Source organism: Andrena cerasifolii, chromosome 1, assembly GCF_050908995.1.
Source record: "Andrena cerasifolii isolate SP2316 chromosome 1, iyAndCera1_principal, whole genome shotgun sequence".
NCBI lineage: Eukaryota > Metazoa > Arthropoda > Insecta > Hymenoptera > Andrenidae > Andrena > Andrena cerasifolii.
Window position 1 is genome coordinate 33,501,263 of NC_135118.1, and position 10,807 is coordinate 33,512,069.

Sequence of the window (10,807 nt, forward strand, 5' to 3'; positions counted from 1 at the left end):
TAAGCCTCGTTCAGATTAGTCAAGTAACTTGACTTGAAGTCGCTTGAATTTAAGTAACTTTTACCAATGTGAACCTGTTATTCTCTTGACTTGAAATGTCCCTTCAAGTTTCAAGCGAAGTAGAGAGTCTTTCATTTATAATCATAAAACAATGACTAAGAATAGGTGGAGTAATGGAAAGATTTCTAAGTTCTTAGAAATGTATGTAAAATCCTAGAGAAATATTATATTTTACGGAATACGGAAGGAGACCACCTCCTTTGACGTCATTTTAGATATCTACTTGCTTCAAGTAATCTTGATAGTAACTTGAAGGCAGCTGACACTACTGAACACCAACTTGAAGTCAAGTAACTTCACTAATGTGAACGAGGCTTAAAAGGGGAAAACAAGGAATGTCACAAAACAGCTTCATTGAGAAAATAAAATTTTAATACTTTAGCTCATCAGTAAAGAAACAAGGTTCAATGAACGTAACTGTGTTGTTCACAAAATGAACAATTTATACTCCAATTAGGCATCAGAAAAGAACTGAGCAAAAACGTGCTTGTTTAGGGGTGACCGGGGTAAAGTGAGCCCGAAAAAGTTTGAAGTCAAATAAAATTTTTTCCTTTCAATAAAAATGCGTGGAGATAGATTTATAATATAATTTAAACATTACTGTTGACAAATGACGAATAGCAGTACTTAAAATAAACTTAGAGTATATTAAATTTCAACTTGAAAGAAATTATATAAGTGGGGTAAAGTGAACTCCTATCCGGGGTAAAGTGAGATGCAACAAAATAAGAACTTTAATTAAGGATGCAGGTGAATATTAACCCCTTGCGCTGGAATTACATGTGTAGCACGGCAGCTTATTGCTTTTTTGCACCGTGGTTCTCAAAAACTGTGGCAGATTTTTCATTATTTTTTAGGTTAGTTTCTGTTCCACTACGCCGCATGGTTTACTAGCCAGCTGATAGGTTAGGATATTGCGCACACCACCTGCGCATCGGTTCTTAGCAGCCATTTGCAGCTCAGTTTACCGAATATGTACTCAGTGGAAAATTAATTCTTTAATAATGTTAGGATTAACCTTTTCGCAAACGCGTGTACGTGTATGTTTATAAGCTTGTTTTAAACGCGCAGAAAAAATCTGGAGTTAAAATAACACATTTATGACTAATTTATCCGAAAAGCTAAATGGAAAAGAAAACCAATCGGAAGTCTCTATAAATTAATTTCTAATTTTTTAAATGAATTTACATTTTTCGATATCTGAATGTGCATAATTATCATTCTTATATTACATACATTTATTTCGTCACCAAAATTTTGTAAATATATTCTATCGTTAAAGAACAAATTAAGGAAGCTCATTTCACCCCGAGGTTCACTTTACCCCGGTCTCCCCTACATTATTTTAATATCCTTGAAGTGGAACACTGCAGAATACTGTAACAAAAATATCTACTTCTATTATTATTAAAACAAGGATAATCAGAAATACATAGTGCAAGTAGGAAGACTGGGGACATTCCTTGTTTTGTTCCAGTAGGGGTGGACATTCCCTGCCTTTAACCAGTACACCAAATCTTTAACTTTGCCTTATGTGGACATTTCCATTTTATAGCCCTTTGTGATTCGACAGTTCTGTGGCCCCAATTGCCACCAACAAAATACGTCACATCGCAGAATCACTCAAAATGGACATTCCCCGTTTTCCCCTTTCCCTTCAAACGAGACAATTGTTAGCATCCGACAACGTTATGTATTATGAAATATTTATAAACTGAGGCGAATATGTTTCGAAAACCAATCGGTAAATTTACAATTATAAAATGTACCATTTCTGAAATTGAAAGTAAATGTTATCTAAGACACAATCTTGGAGGTGAGAAATTAGAAGCCTCGAAAAGTACCTACTTTCCATCGACCATAAATTAAATAAAAATGGTTTCGACTGTGGTGCAATTTGTTATGTATTTAGCTTGCTATTCTGCAACTTGCATTTAATTGCCGCTTTTGATGCAAGGTGCCCGTGTTGTACATAATACGCCTTTTAGTTTAAAGGAACGCGGCGTGGTGTGCATTAATTTCAGATGCAGCGTCGTATTTCGAAATCAGCGACTTAAATCAAGAAAAGTGAAACTGTAGGCCCAGTTATGCACTTGCCACAAGTTGCCGGCGACCAAGTCGCCGACGACCACGAGGTACGCGGGGATATATGAGTTCGTACGCACTTGGTCGCGGCTAGTGTTCCTTCTCAAGAATTCTTTCTCGAGAATTTCTCGAGAAATCTTAAAATTTGCTTATTTCTGATTTCCCGAGAAATGCTGTTTTTCTCGAGAAACTTAAGTCAAGGAAATCGCGAAAGTATAAACACATCTGCGATTTACAATAAGTCTTATTAGTAACATTAGAAACTATATGAATTACAATAGAAAATCTCAGTAGAGAAGATTCGACATTATTTACTGGCGAAGGTGCTCTTAAATTCTTATTTAACAATTTAGAAAAATTGTATATCTACTGAATTAAGTAATGAGTTTCTTGTGGCTATGAAAGAAAAAATATCGAAAAGAAGAGACAGAATTATTGTATCCCTTACAAAATTTTTGCATATGTAATCCAGAATCTCTTCAAAAAGATTCAAAAGACTCGCTTTTTCATTTAATATCCAAGGCAGATAAAACGGCAAAACAAATTCTAAGTAGGTAGCTAGGCTTTTCGGAAAATATAACAGTAACAGAAAATACTGAAAAACTTACGGATCCTCAAAATGAAGAATTACCATTAAGAAAACAATTAGAGTTAGCAATCGCAGAGAGCCTCCAGGAATTTAGTATCAAGCAAGAAAAATATAAATCCCGGACTTTGACATAGGAATTTCATATTTTTCAGTCCACTGGAAGAAGAACAATCAATTTACCATAACTTTTGCGTGGGCTACATACGATGAACCCAACATCCACTCAAAACGAAAGATATTTTTCTACAACTACAAATTTATCATAAAAAAAAGAAAAGAAATAGATTAAAAGCCTGCTTTAAAACGAAAAAGCAATGTTTCGCTTTGCACAAATTTTGTATTAAATAAAAATCAATTATATTTAATATCTGTTTTTTCATTTATACAAGTTTTGTGCAAATTGGACAGGAATGAACGATTAGTTAAAGTTTTCTTGTGTTTGATAAATCAACATTATTCGAAAAATATAAATTTTGTAATATTCGTTTTCAATTCCTCGAGAATTCTCAAGATGTACGATCTAATTTCTTATTTCTCGAGAAAGCAAAAATTTCGAGAAATCAGGAACACTAGTCGCGGCGAGCAACAAAGGTCTTTCTGGTCTTTTGTCGACTAAGTTGTCGGCAACTTGTCGCAAGTGCGTAACGGGGCTAAACGTTTCCGCGTAACCGATTTCAAACTTCGTTGTACCGCGTACATATTTTGCAACGACCACACGTGATACTTAATAATACATTTTTAATGGCGTGAATTACTCGTTGCCATTGGGACGTTCTTAGCGTTCCAACAATTTGCGCATTTCTTTGCATAATGATATCTAGATGAAATAAAAATTGTCCCCACTTCCCCATCCCTAATTTTTACGTTATCAAAATAAACGAATAATTTATGCGACAAATAAGAGACTGATGTTTTTCTTGAAAATTTAATAACCTTACGAAATATTCGTTCGATTTAATAAAAAGTAATGTCCCTGAGGAAAGTACCATTTTTGAGGAAGAATAGTCTAATTTGTGTTGTGTTTGTGCAGCACTAACATTATCTACTAGAAATGATAATCCTTAACTGTCTGCTTTAGAAAATGTTTACTCAAGTCCGTTACGAAGTTTTACAATGGGTGCTGACGTTGTTGGTGTTTAAACATTACGCAATATTTCGGTTGATTATGTAGGTGTCGTTGAACGCCGGGGATCTAAAACTTTCATCTGTGGAAATAGGAATAATTTTGTGTTGTTGGATGTAAGAACAGCCTCAGGACACTCGGGCCCTTTTTGCTTAAAATGCATAATTAGAATCCTCATTCTATTCTACATGCCTATGCCCTCTAAATTTCATTGACGTATTTTTAAAATTGACAGACCTATGGGAAATTTTGTGTCTAATCACACATCGACTATTTTTATAACTATATTTTTTTAAATATTCCCTGTTCTTCAATATTCTATATTTTTTCAAGTATTATGCAAATATTAAATAAATAATGAAAAATAATGTTAAAAAGCAACATTTTTCTATATTCTCCACTTTATGCAAAAGGGCTTGAAAGGCCTATAACAGAAATTAATTTCAGTGATTAATTAGTTACATAATTCGAATTTTAATAATGCAATTACAAAGGAGAAATATAATTTTTTTTTAATATTATAGACATTTTTATAACAACTTACTATGTATAAGAAGATATCTAACTTCGTAATGTTTACAGATACTTTTCTCGAAACTGACTTTTGGCACTGAGGCCCGTCTTGCATCGAACAGTACAGTTAGATTCGAGGTTTGACAGGCGATATTACTATTGGGTGGTGGGTAACCAAACACCTCCCCCTACCCCCACTTCCCACTTTCCTAATTTACAACAAAGAGAATTAGAATTCGAATTAAATATTGATCAAAATATTCCACAATTTTTTATAAATCCCCTATTTACATCTGAAATTCTATTGAACTTTTACAAACCTAGTTTGCGATCTTTTATAAAAAGTGAAAGAATATTTCATACAAATACAAATTTTTACTGTTTTATTTTGAATTTGAGAAATACCTCTATTATAGTCATTTACCATTGATTCGAATTCTTCGATAAAGGGAAATTTATTGCAAATGGAAATTCCAGGAATGGAATCCCATTTAAATGAAATTAATTTCCATTTTCCAGAATTTCTAATTTCAAAATTTAGTTCTATTTCGAGGTAGTAAATCTTATTGATAAAATCGTTATTCCTGTTCTAGAGTCGCCATAATTTTTATACGCGTAAGAAGGTTAACGATTACATAGTAGGATTCGCAGGCCTTATCAATTGTCTTCAAACATGCGAACAGCGCTGAAAGGTTAGCGCATGCCGTAAAAACAAACTGTAGGCGCTGAATATTCAAACGCTCAATTTTCCCTGTACAATCTTTCCTTATCACCACCCCCACCCCTACTTTTACTGTTATCTGTTTAACAGTTCCCCGGAAGGTCAGAAGCTCATATTTAATGCAAGAATGCCAGTCGTAATTTTGCAATCGCCCGTAGCTGTTCCTCTGCTCGAAACCCTTCTTACACCTTGCACCCGATCCAAGAAACGATCGATCGTCACTTCTCACCCGGGAATAAAAAGACGGTGGGCACCTTGGAAGCGAATAAACCGATTTTTGCAAATTCGCATTTTTACTCGAACCTCAATGCATAATTCCTAGTCCTCCCCATTCGGCTGGACTTGAATAATATTTCGTTTCTTCAGAAACATGTTAACGACATGGTTACTGGCGTTCTGCATTGGCGCGGTCCACTTGGGCAGCAGATCAGTGACCGCTTCTCTCCCGCCTTTGAACCGTCAGTTGAATATGATCTACGAGTGGAAGTATTTGGACTTCGTTTTCGCGAATGAAACGCAGAGGGTGCAGGCCATTCAATCTGGCCAATACAATCACACGAAATGCTTTCCGATAGACGTTGACCGCTGGCGAGGTAAAGTGTACTGTGCTTCCTAAGAATCGATGCTGATGCATTTAGTGATAACAGTGTGTCGCTGTCTTCTTTGCAATTTGCTTCCTCTTGGGAGATTCTATATTTATTTTTTGTTTTAAGATTTAACGTTTGTCACCGTAATAAGGGAAGAAGGGGTGCCTTCGTCTTTGAACGTGATATCCAACCAAACGGGCGATGGTGGACCTCTTCTTAAACCCTATCCTGATTGGAGTTGGACTAAAACGGACTGTACTGGTATCACGAGTGTTTATAGAGTCGCGGTAAGCATAATTTGGGAATGTCATGGAGCGAGGGGGATGGTGATACAAAGTGCAGGTGGAGGCTTGTTTCAACTGACTTCTGAATTGTAGATTTTGTTCACTTCTGTTTCATATTCTGTAGATTTTATTGGGTTTGGGTTGGTTTACTTTGATTCTATTTGATCTGGGGCTATTTGGTTCTGCTCGCTTCGAACAGAATATTATTTTCCCCCACAGATTCCTTCCTTCGTTATCCACTGTTAAGCCTAAAAGAACGCTAGTAATAAAATCATTTCCTATCAATGTAGGTATGAGTTCGATTACATTGCACATTATTCTCAGATCGACCGCTGCAACAGATTGTGGGTGCTGGACACCGGTGTGATCGGCGAGAAAGCGGTATGCTCGCCGCAACTTCTCGCCTTTGACTTGGAAACCTCGCAATTATTAGAAAGGGTGACCATAGCGCATGACGTCGCAGTGAATTCCACGAGTGGGAAAGGGTTGTTGGTCACCCCGATCGTTCAAACGTTCGGTGGTCTTTGCGAGGAAACTTACGTAAGTACTGATTTCCTATCTTAAATAAATATCGTCGAGAACTTTTATTGTATAAGGTCAGTCGTACGTGAACTTTTTAACTACAAAGAAATTCGTGGCGATATGGGTACTACTATTTAAATGACAATACTCAAATGCATCTCACTCGATTTTATAGCTCTGTCAATGGTTATAATACGGATGAACAACTTCTCAATTAATATCTATAAAGTGTTGCAATGGTAGTGCCTGTATTTCCCTCATGCTATCCCCAAATTCCCCCAAAATGATGACGACATGCTATAGTAACATTTCGGATGTGGCTGAAATTTGAATATGTTGTAGTCTTTAGGGATATATAAATATATCTCGAAGGATTTTTGACAATCTTGTTAAAATCCTTCGAGATATGTTTATATATCTCTAATGACTACAACATATTCAAATTTCAGCCACATCCAAAATGTTACTCCAAAAAGTGTCCGATTTCGTGTGGAATGGCCCTTAATCTATGTGTATCGACGCCAAACAGAATTGAATTCGCGTCCACTCTGTTTTAAGTTCCCTATAAACATCGACAGCATCCCAAATCTGTTTGTGTCCACTCAGAATAGAATTGCCTATACATCCACCCTTTATAAACATTAACAGCATCCCAAATCCGTGAGTATCCACTAGGGATTGCAAACCGGTAAATCGGTAAATCGGTTTGAAGCTTTTTTTCACTGATAACGTAGTAGATTTCGACGGAATTATGCGCTACATATATGCGCTACTATTTCTCGCGATCTACCGGTAGATATCGAGAAATACGTAATTTACCGGTAAATCGATTTACCAGTAAATATCGAGAAATACGTAATTTATCTAATTACCGGTAAAAATTGCATTTATAGCAATGTAGCGCATATATGTAGCGCATAATTCCGTCGACATCTATTACGTTATCAGTGAAAAGAAACTTCAAACCGATTTACCGATTTACCGGTTTGCAATCCCTAGTATCCACTCAAAATAGAATTAAATTCGCGTTCATTCTGTTTTAAACTCCCTATGAACTTTAACAGCTTCCTAAATCTGTGTGTATCGACTGAAAACAGTATTTCCCATGTCCAAATATATTCTGCACTCCCCACAAATATAAATAACCCCCCCACATCTGTCTATACAGCCTCAAAATCGTGTTTTGTAACAGGTGTATATGGCAGACGTCTCGGGATACGCCTTATTGTTTTACAACCACAGAACCCAAACCACTCGACGGTTCACTTCGAGTGCGCTGGTGTACGATCCACAACTGTCGTCGACGACTTACACAATCGAGGGACAGAGCTTTACATTAGAAGACGGCCCAGTAGGAATGGCCCTGTCCCCTCTGTCCCAAACGCTCTACTTTAGTCCCATGTCGTCCCACAACATGGGTTCCATTCAAACGGACGCCGTCATTGCAGCGAACAACAACGACCTGCCGTTCAAAGAGTAATTACAGCGTTAATCGGATTAAACTTTTAAATTAAAAGTATCATAGTCTTGCCAAATTAGAGGGTTTAAGAGATTTTGGAAAATTTCTGGGGACCGTAGAAAGCTTTCCGAATATAGCGTTTCGAGAATGTTCAAAGTACAGTTTTATGGTATTTATGGAAACTTAATTACATATTTTGTTGAATTGTAGATATAAAAATGTTTTACGCACCCAATCGAGCGCGAAGGCCATGACGTACGAGGGAACCCTCTTCCTTGGATTGGTGAACAACACGGCGATCGGGTGCTGGCACGAATTTATGCCACTCGAGGAAAAAAATATTGTAAGTAGTGCAACTGTGAATACAATAGTTTGCGCGGAATCCGCGGTTCTAATTGATGGAAGACAGGAACGAACTTCCAGTAACAAAATAATATCAAACGTATTTTCCCCTCGAGTCTTATTAAAAGAAACTAGACATTGTCTGGGACTGAATTGAACTAGCTCAAGTGTACTTAAGTAGTAGTGACAAGAAAAGAAAATCGTTAGAAGACCTTTGCTCGGTAGCCACCAGCCTCCATACTAGATCGCCCACTAAACCCCGAAACTAAGTAGTTCATCGCACCCACCACAAAATTCCCGCCCACTTTCCCAGCTTCTCCTTGAGCTTGCGCATTCGTCCATGTGATTCAAGAGTTGAAACTCTACCGAACTGAAAATTCGCTGGCTTGTTCGTAAAAGTGACCAACTCCAAATTTCTTCATTTTCGGTAACGCAGAGTGACCCAAAAATGAGGCCTTTTTTCGCCTCCTTTCAGTCCCGCGATTTTAAAACTGAATTTTATGCCAAATGATACCTTATAATGGGACATCAATCACATGAATTTTTCAAGTTGAGGTAACAATTAGTTTCTGAGATATGGCAGGTCGAAGAAGTGAAAATTCGTTAACGCATCAGCCTATACGCTTCGATGTACGGACTGTTATGTCAGTCCAAGAATTTATTCAATTGAAGGGTCGCGTATGATAAGGGGACTAGCGCTCGAAAATGGGAAAAATTATTGTCCAAACGCTAAGAAAGATTGGAAAATTAAATGTTGTTAAACTGAATTTTAAAAAATATAGTGTTGTAAAGCTCGTCACGACACACATATTTTCTATTTACAGTTAGTCTATCCAATCATTATTATTCGAACTGAAAATTATAAGCAAAAAATTTTTCGTCCAAAATCATTATTTCTTTAAACATAAATTGCGATAACTTGAGTAAATATTAACAGATCGTTATGAAACTTAAAACATAACTTCAAGAAACTTTAGCGAAGCCATAAAGTGTATGCACAAAACCCTTATGTTAAAAAATATAATAATATTTAATTAAAAAGTAATACTGGACATGTCCCTTAAAATACATAAGTTTCTCCCCATATGTATTCTTATTAATCTATTGTAAAAAATTAAAAAAGTATTTGCTTCCATTAATGCTAAAAGATTTTAAGCTGGAATAAAGTACTTTGTCAGTTGCACCAACAAACCAGCTAATTAATATTGCACTAAATTGACGATCTAAATCGTACTAAATTGAAATGAGAATCGATATCAAATTCAAATGAAAATCGAAGGATTAATGAATATAGAAGCTACTATACTGAGCTGAGTATTTAAGTTAAGTTAATTGCACATGGTTAATAAGCAATTTTAGAGGAAGAACGAGTGTGGCAAGTCAAAACAGAGTTTAAGAAATTGTTCTTCAGCTCCGAGTCGAATCATAGATATTCGCTTCAGAGATACATTGCAGGCTTTTCTACACACTGCAGGTTGTGATCAGCCAAGATTCCGAGACGCTTCAATTCACCAGCGGTATGAAGGTGAAAACGCCCCTGGGAGTGGAAGAGTTACTAGTGATGACGAATCGTTATCAAAAGATAGCAACGGGGACCATGAACTTCAGCGACGTCAACTTCAGAATACTGTCAGCCAGCGTGAAGCAGATGGTTATAGGTACACCTTGCGCGCCACTACTTTTTTTCAAAGGTTAAAAGAACCACCAAAAATTGTATTAATGTATATTAATATTATACATTACTATAATTCCCCATTACGTATTATTTCCTTTGTAATAAACAAATATATCCAATGAATCTTGTTACTTTCGCTACCAACCCGGCACAACACATCACAATTACATTGACCAAAATACAGAAAGGTATTTTATTCAACTGAATTTTGGCGACCAAGTTAGCTTATCGTTAGCAGTACAGAAAAAGAAAGCACAATTTTGGAAAAGCCCCGTACTTCGTTCAAAATTTTTAAATATTAAGTCCCTTTATTATTTCATTGCATTTCAAATTCCTTTCTACCTTCGATATGTTTTGCCGATGCCTCGTAAAAACCGCATAACGTGCCCGGTATATTTATGACATAAATTCCAACGATGGCTTCCTGGAATTGTTTGGCGGCTAATTACCAAACTACGTTTCCCTAGTGGCGCGGCGATAAAAACGTGGTCGACGCTGTGTTTTGAAAATTTTTGCAAATTTATGCTAATTGCCGAGGCCACACGGGAAGTTACAAAGACTTATCGGAAATTCCATTTATTATATTTCCTTTATGAATCCCAATGGCAGGCCTTCGAAAAATAATTGGGACGTAACGTTGTCGTCATAGCTTCGTCAGAGGTCAGAGGATCCATCGGAGGCGGAAGTACGCTCCTTGATCACCAATTACAGCTATCAAACGTTCACTGCATGTATAAAGAAAGTTTTTCTCATTTCAAACACCTGACTTAGGCTCTGACGCATCTGATAACAGTAAACGAAGAGGTTCTACAAAAGAACCACAAAAGTCCTATTCACGTGCTCCACT

The 10,807-nt window shown here is 36.6% G+C and overlaps 1 protein-coding gene across 2 annotated transcripts; it reads left to right on the forward strand.

Annotated features, from left to right (window-relative positions):
• Nucleotides 1-5,203: 5,203 nt before the first annotated feature.
• Nucleotides 5,204-10,083, forward strand: LOC143377277 (major royal jelly protein 9-like). Of its 2 annotated transcripts, none has more exons than XM_076828368.1 (7): nucleotides 5,204-5,337; nucleotides 5,458-5,684; nucleotides 5,805-5,965; nucleotides 6,287-6,502; nucleotides 7,677-7,960; nucleotides 8,154-8,286; nucleotides 9,760-10,083. In XM_076828368.1, exons 1-7 carry the CDS (start codon nucleotides 5,219-5,221, stop codon nucleotides 9,979-9,981), a joined length of 1,362 nt encoding a protein of 453 aa, XP_076684483.1. In that variant the 5' UTR covers nucleotides 5,204-5,218; the 3' UTR covers nucleotides 9,982-10,083. The 2 variants fall into 2 exon arrangements, with proteins under 2 accessions (XP_076684483.1, XP_076684491.1); XM_076828376.1 differs by having other exon boundaries at nucleotides 5,276-5,348.
• The last annotated feature ends 724 nt before the right edge of the window (nucleotides 10,084-10,807 follow it).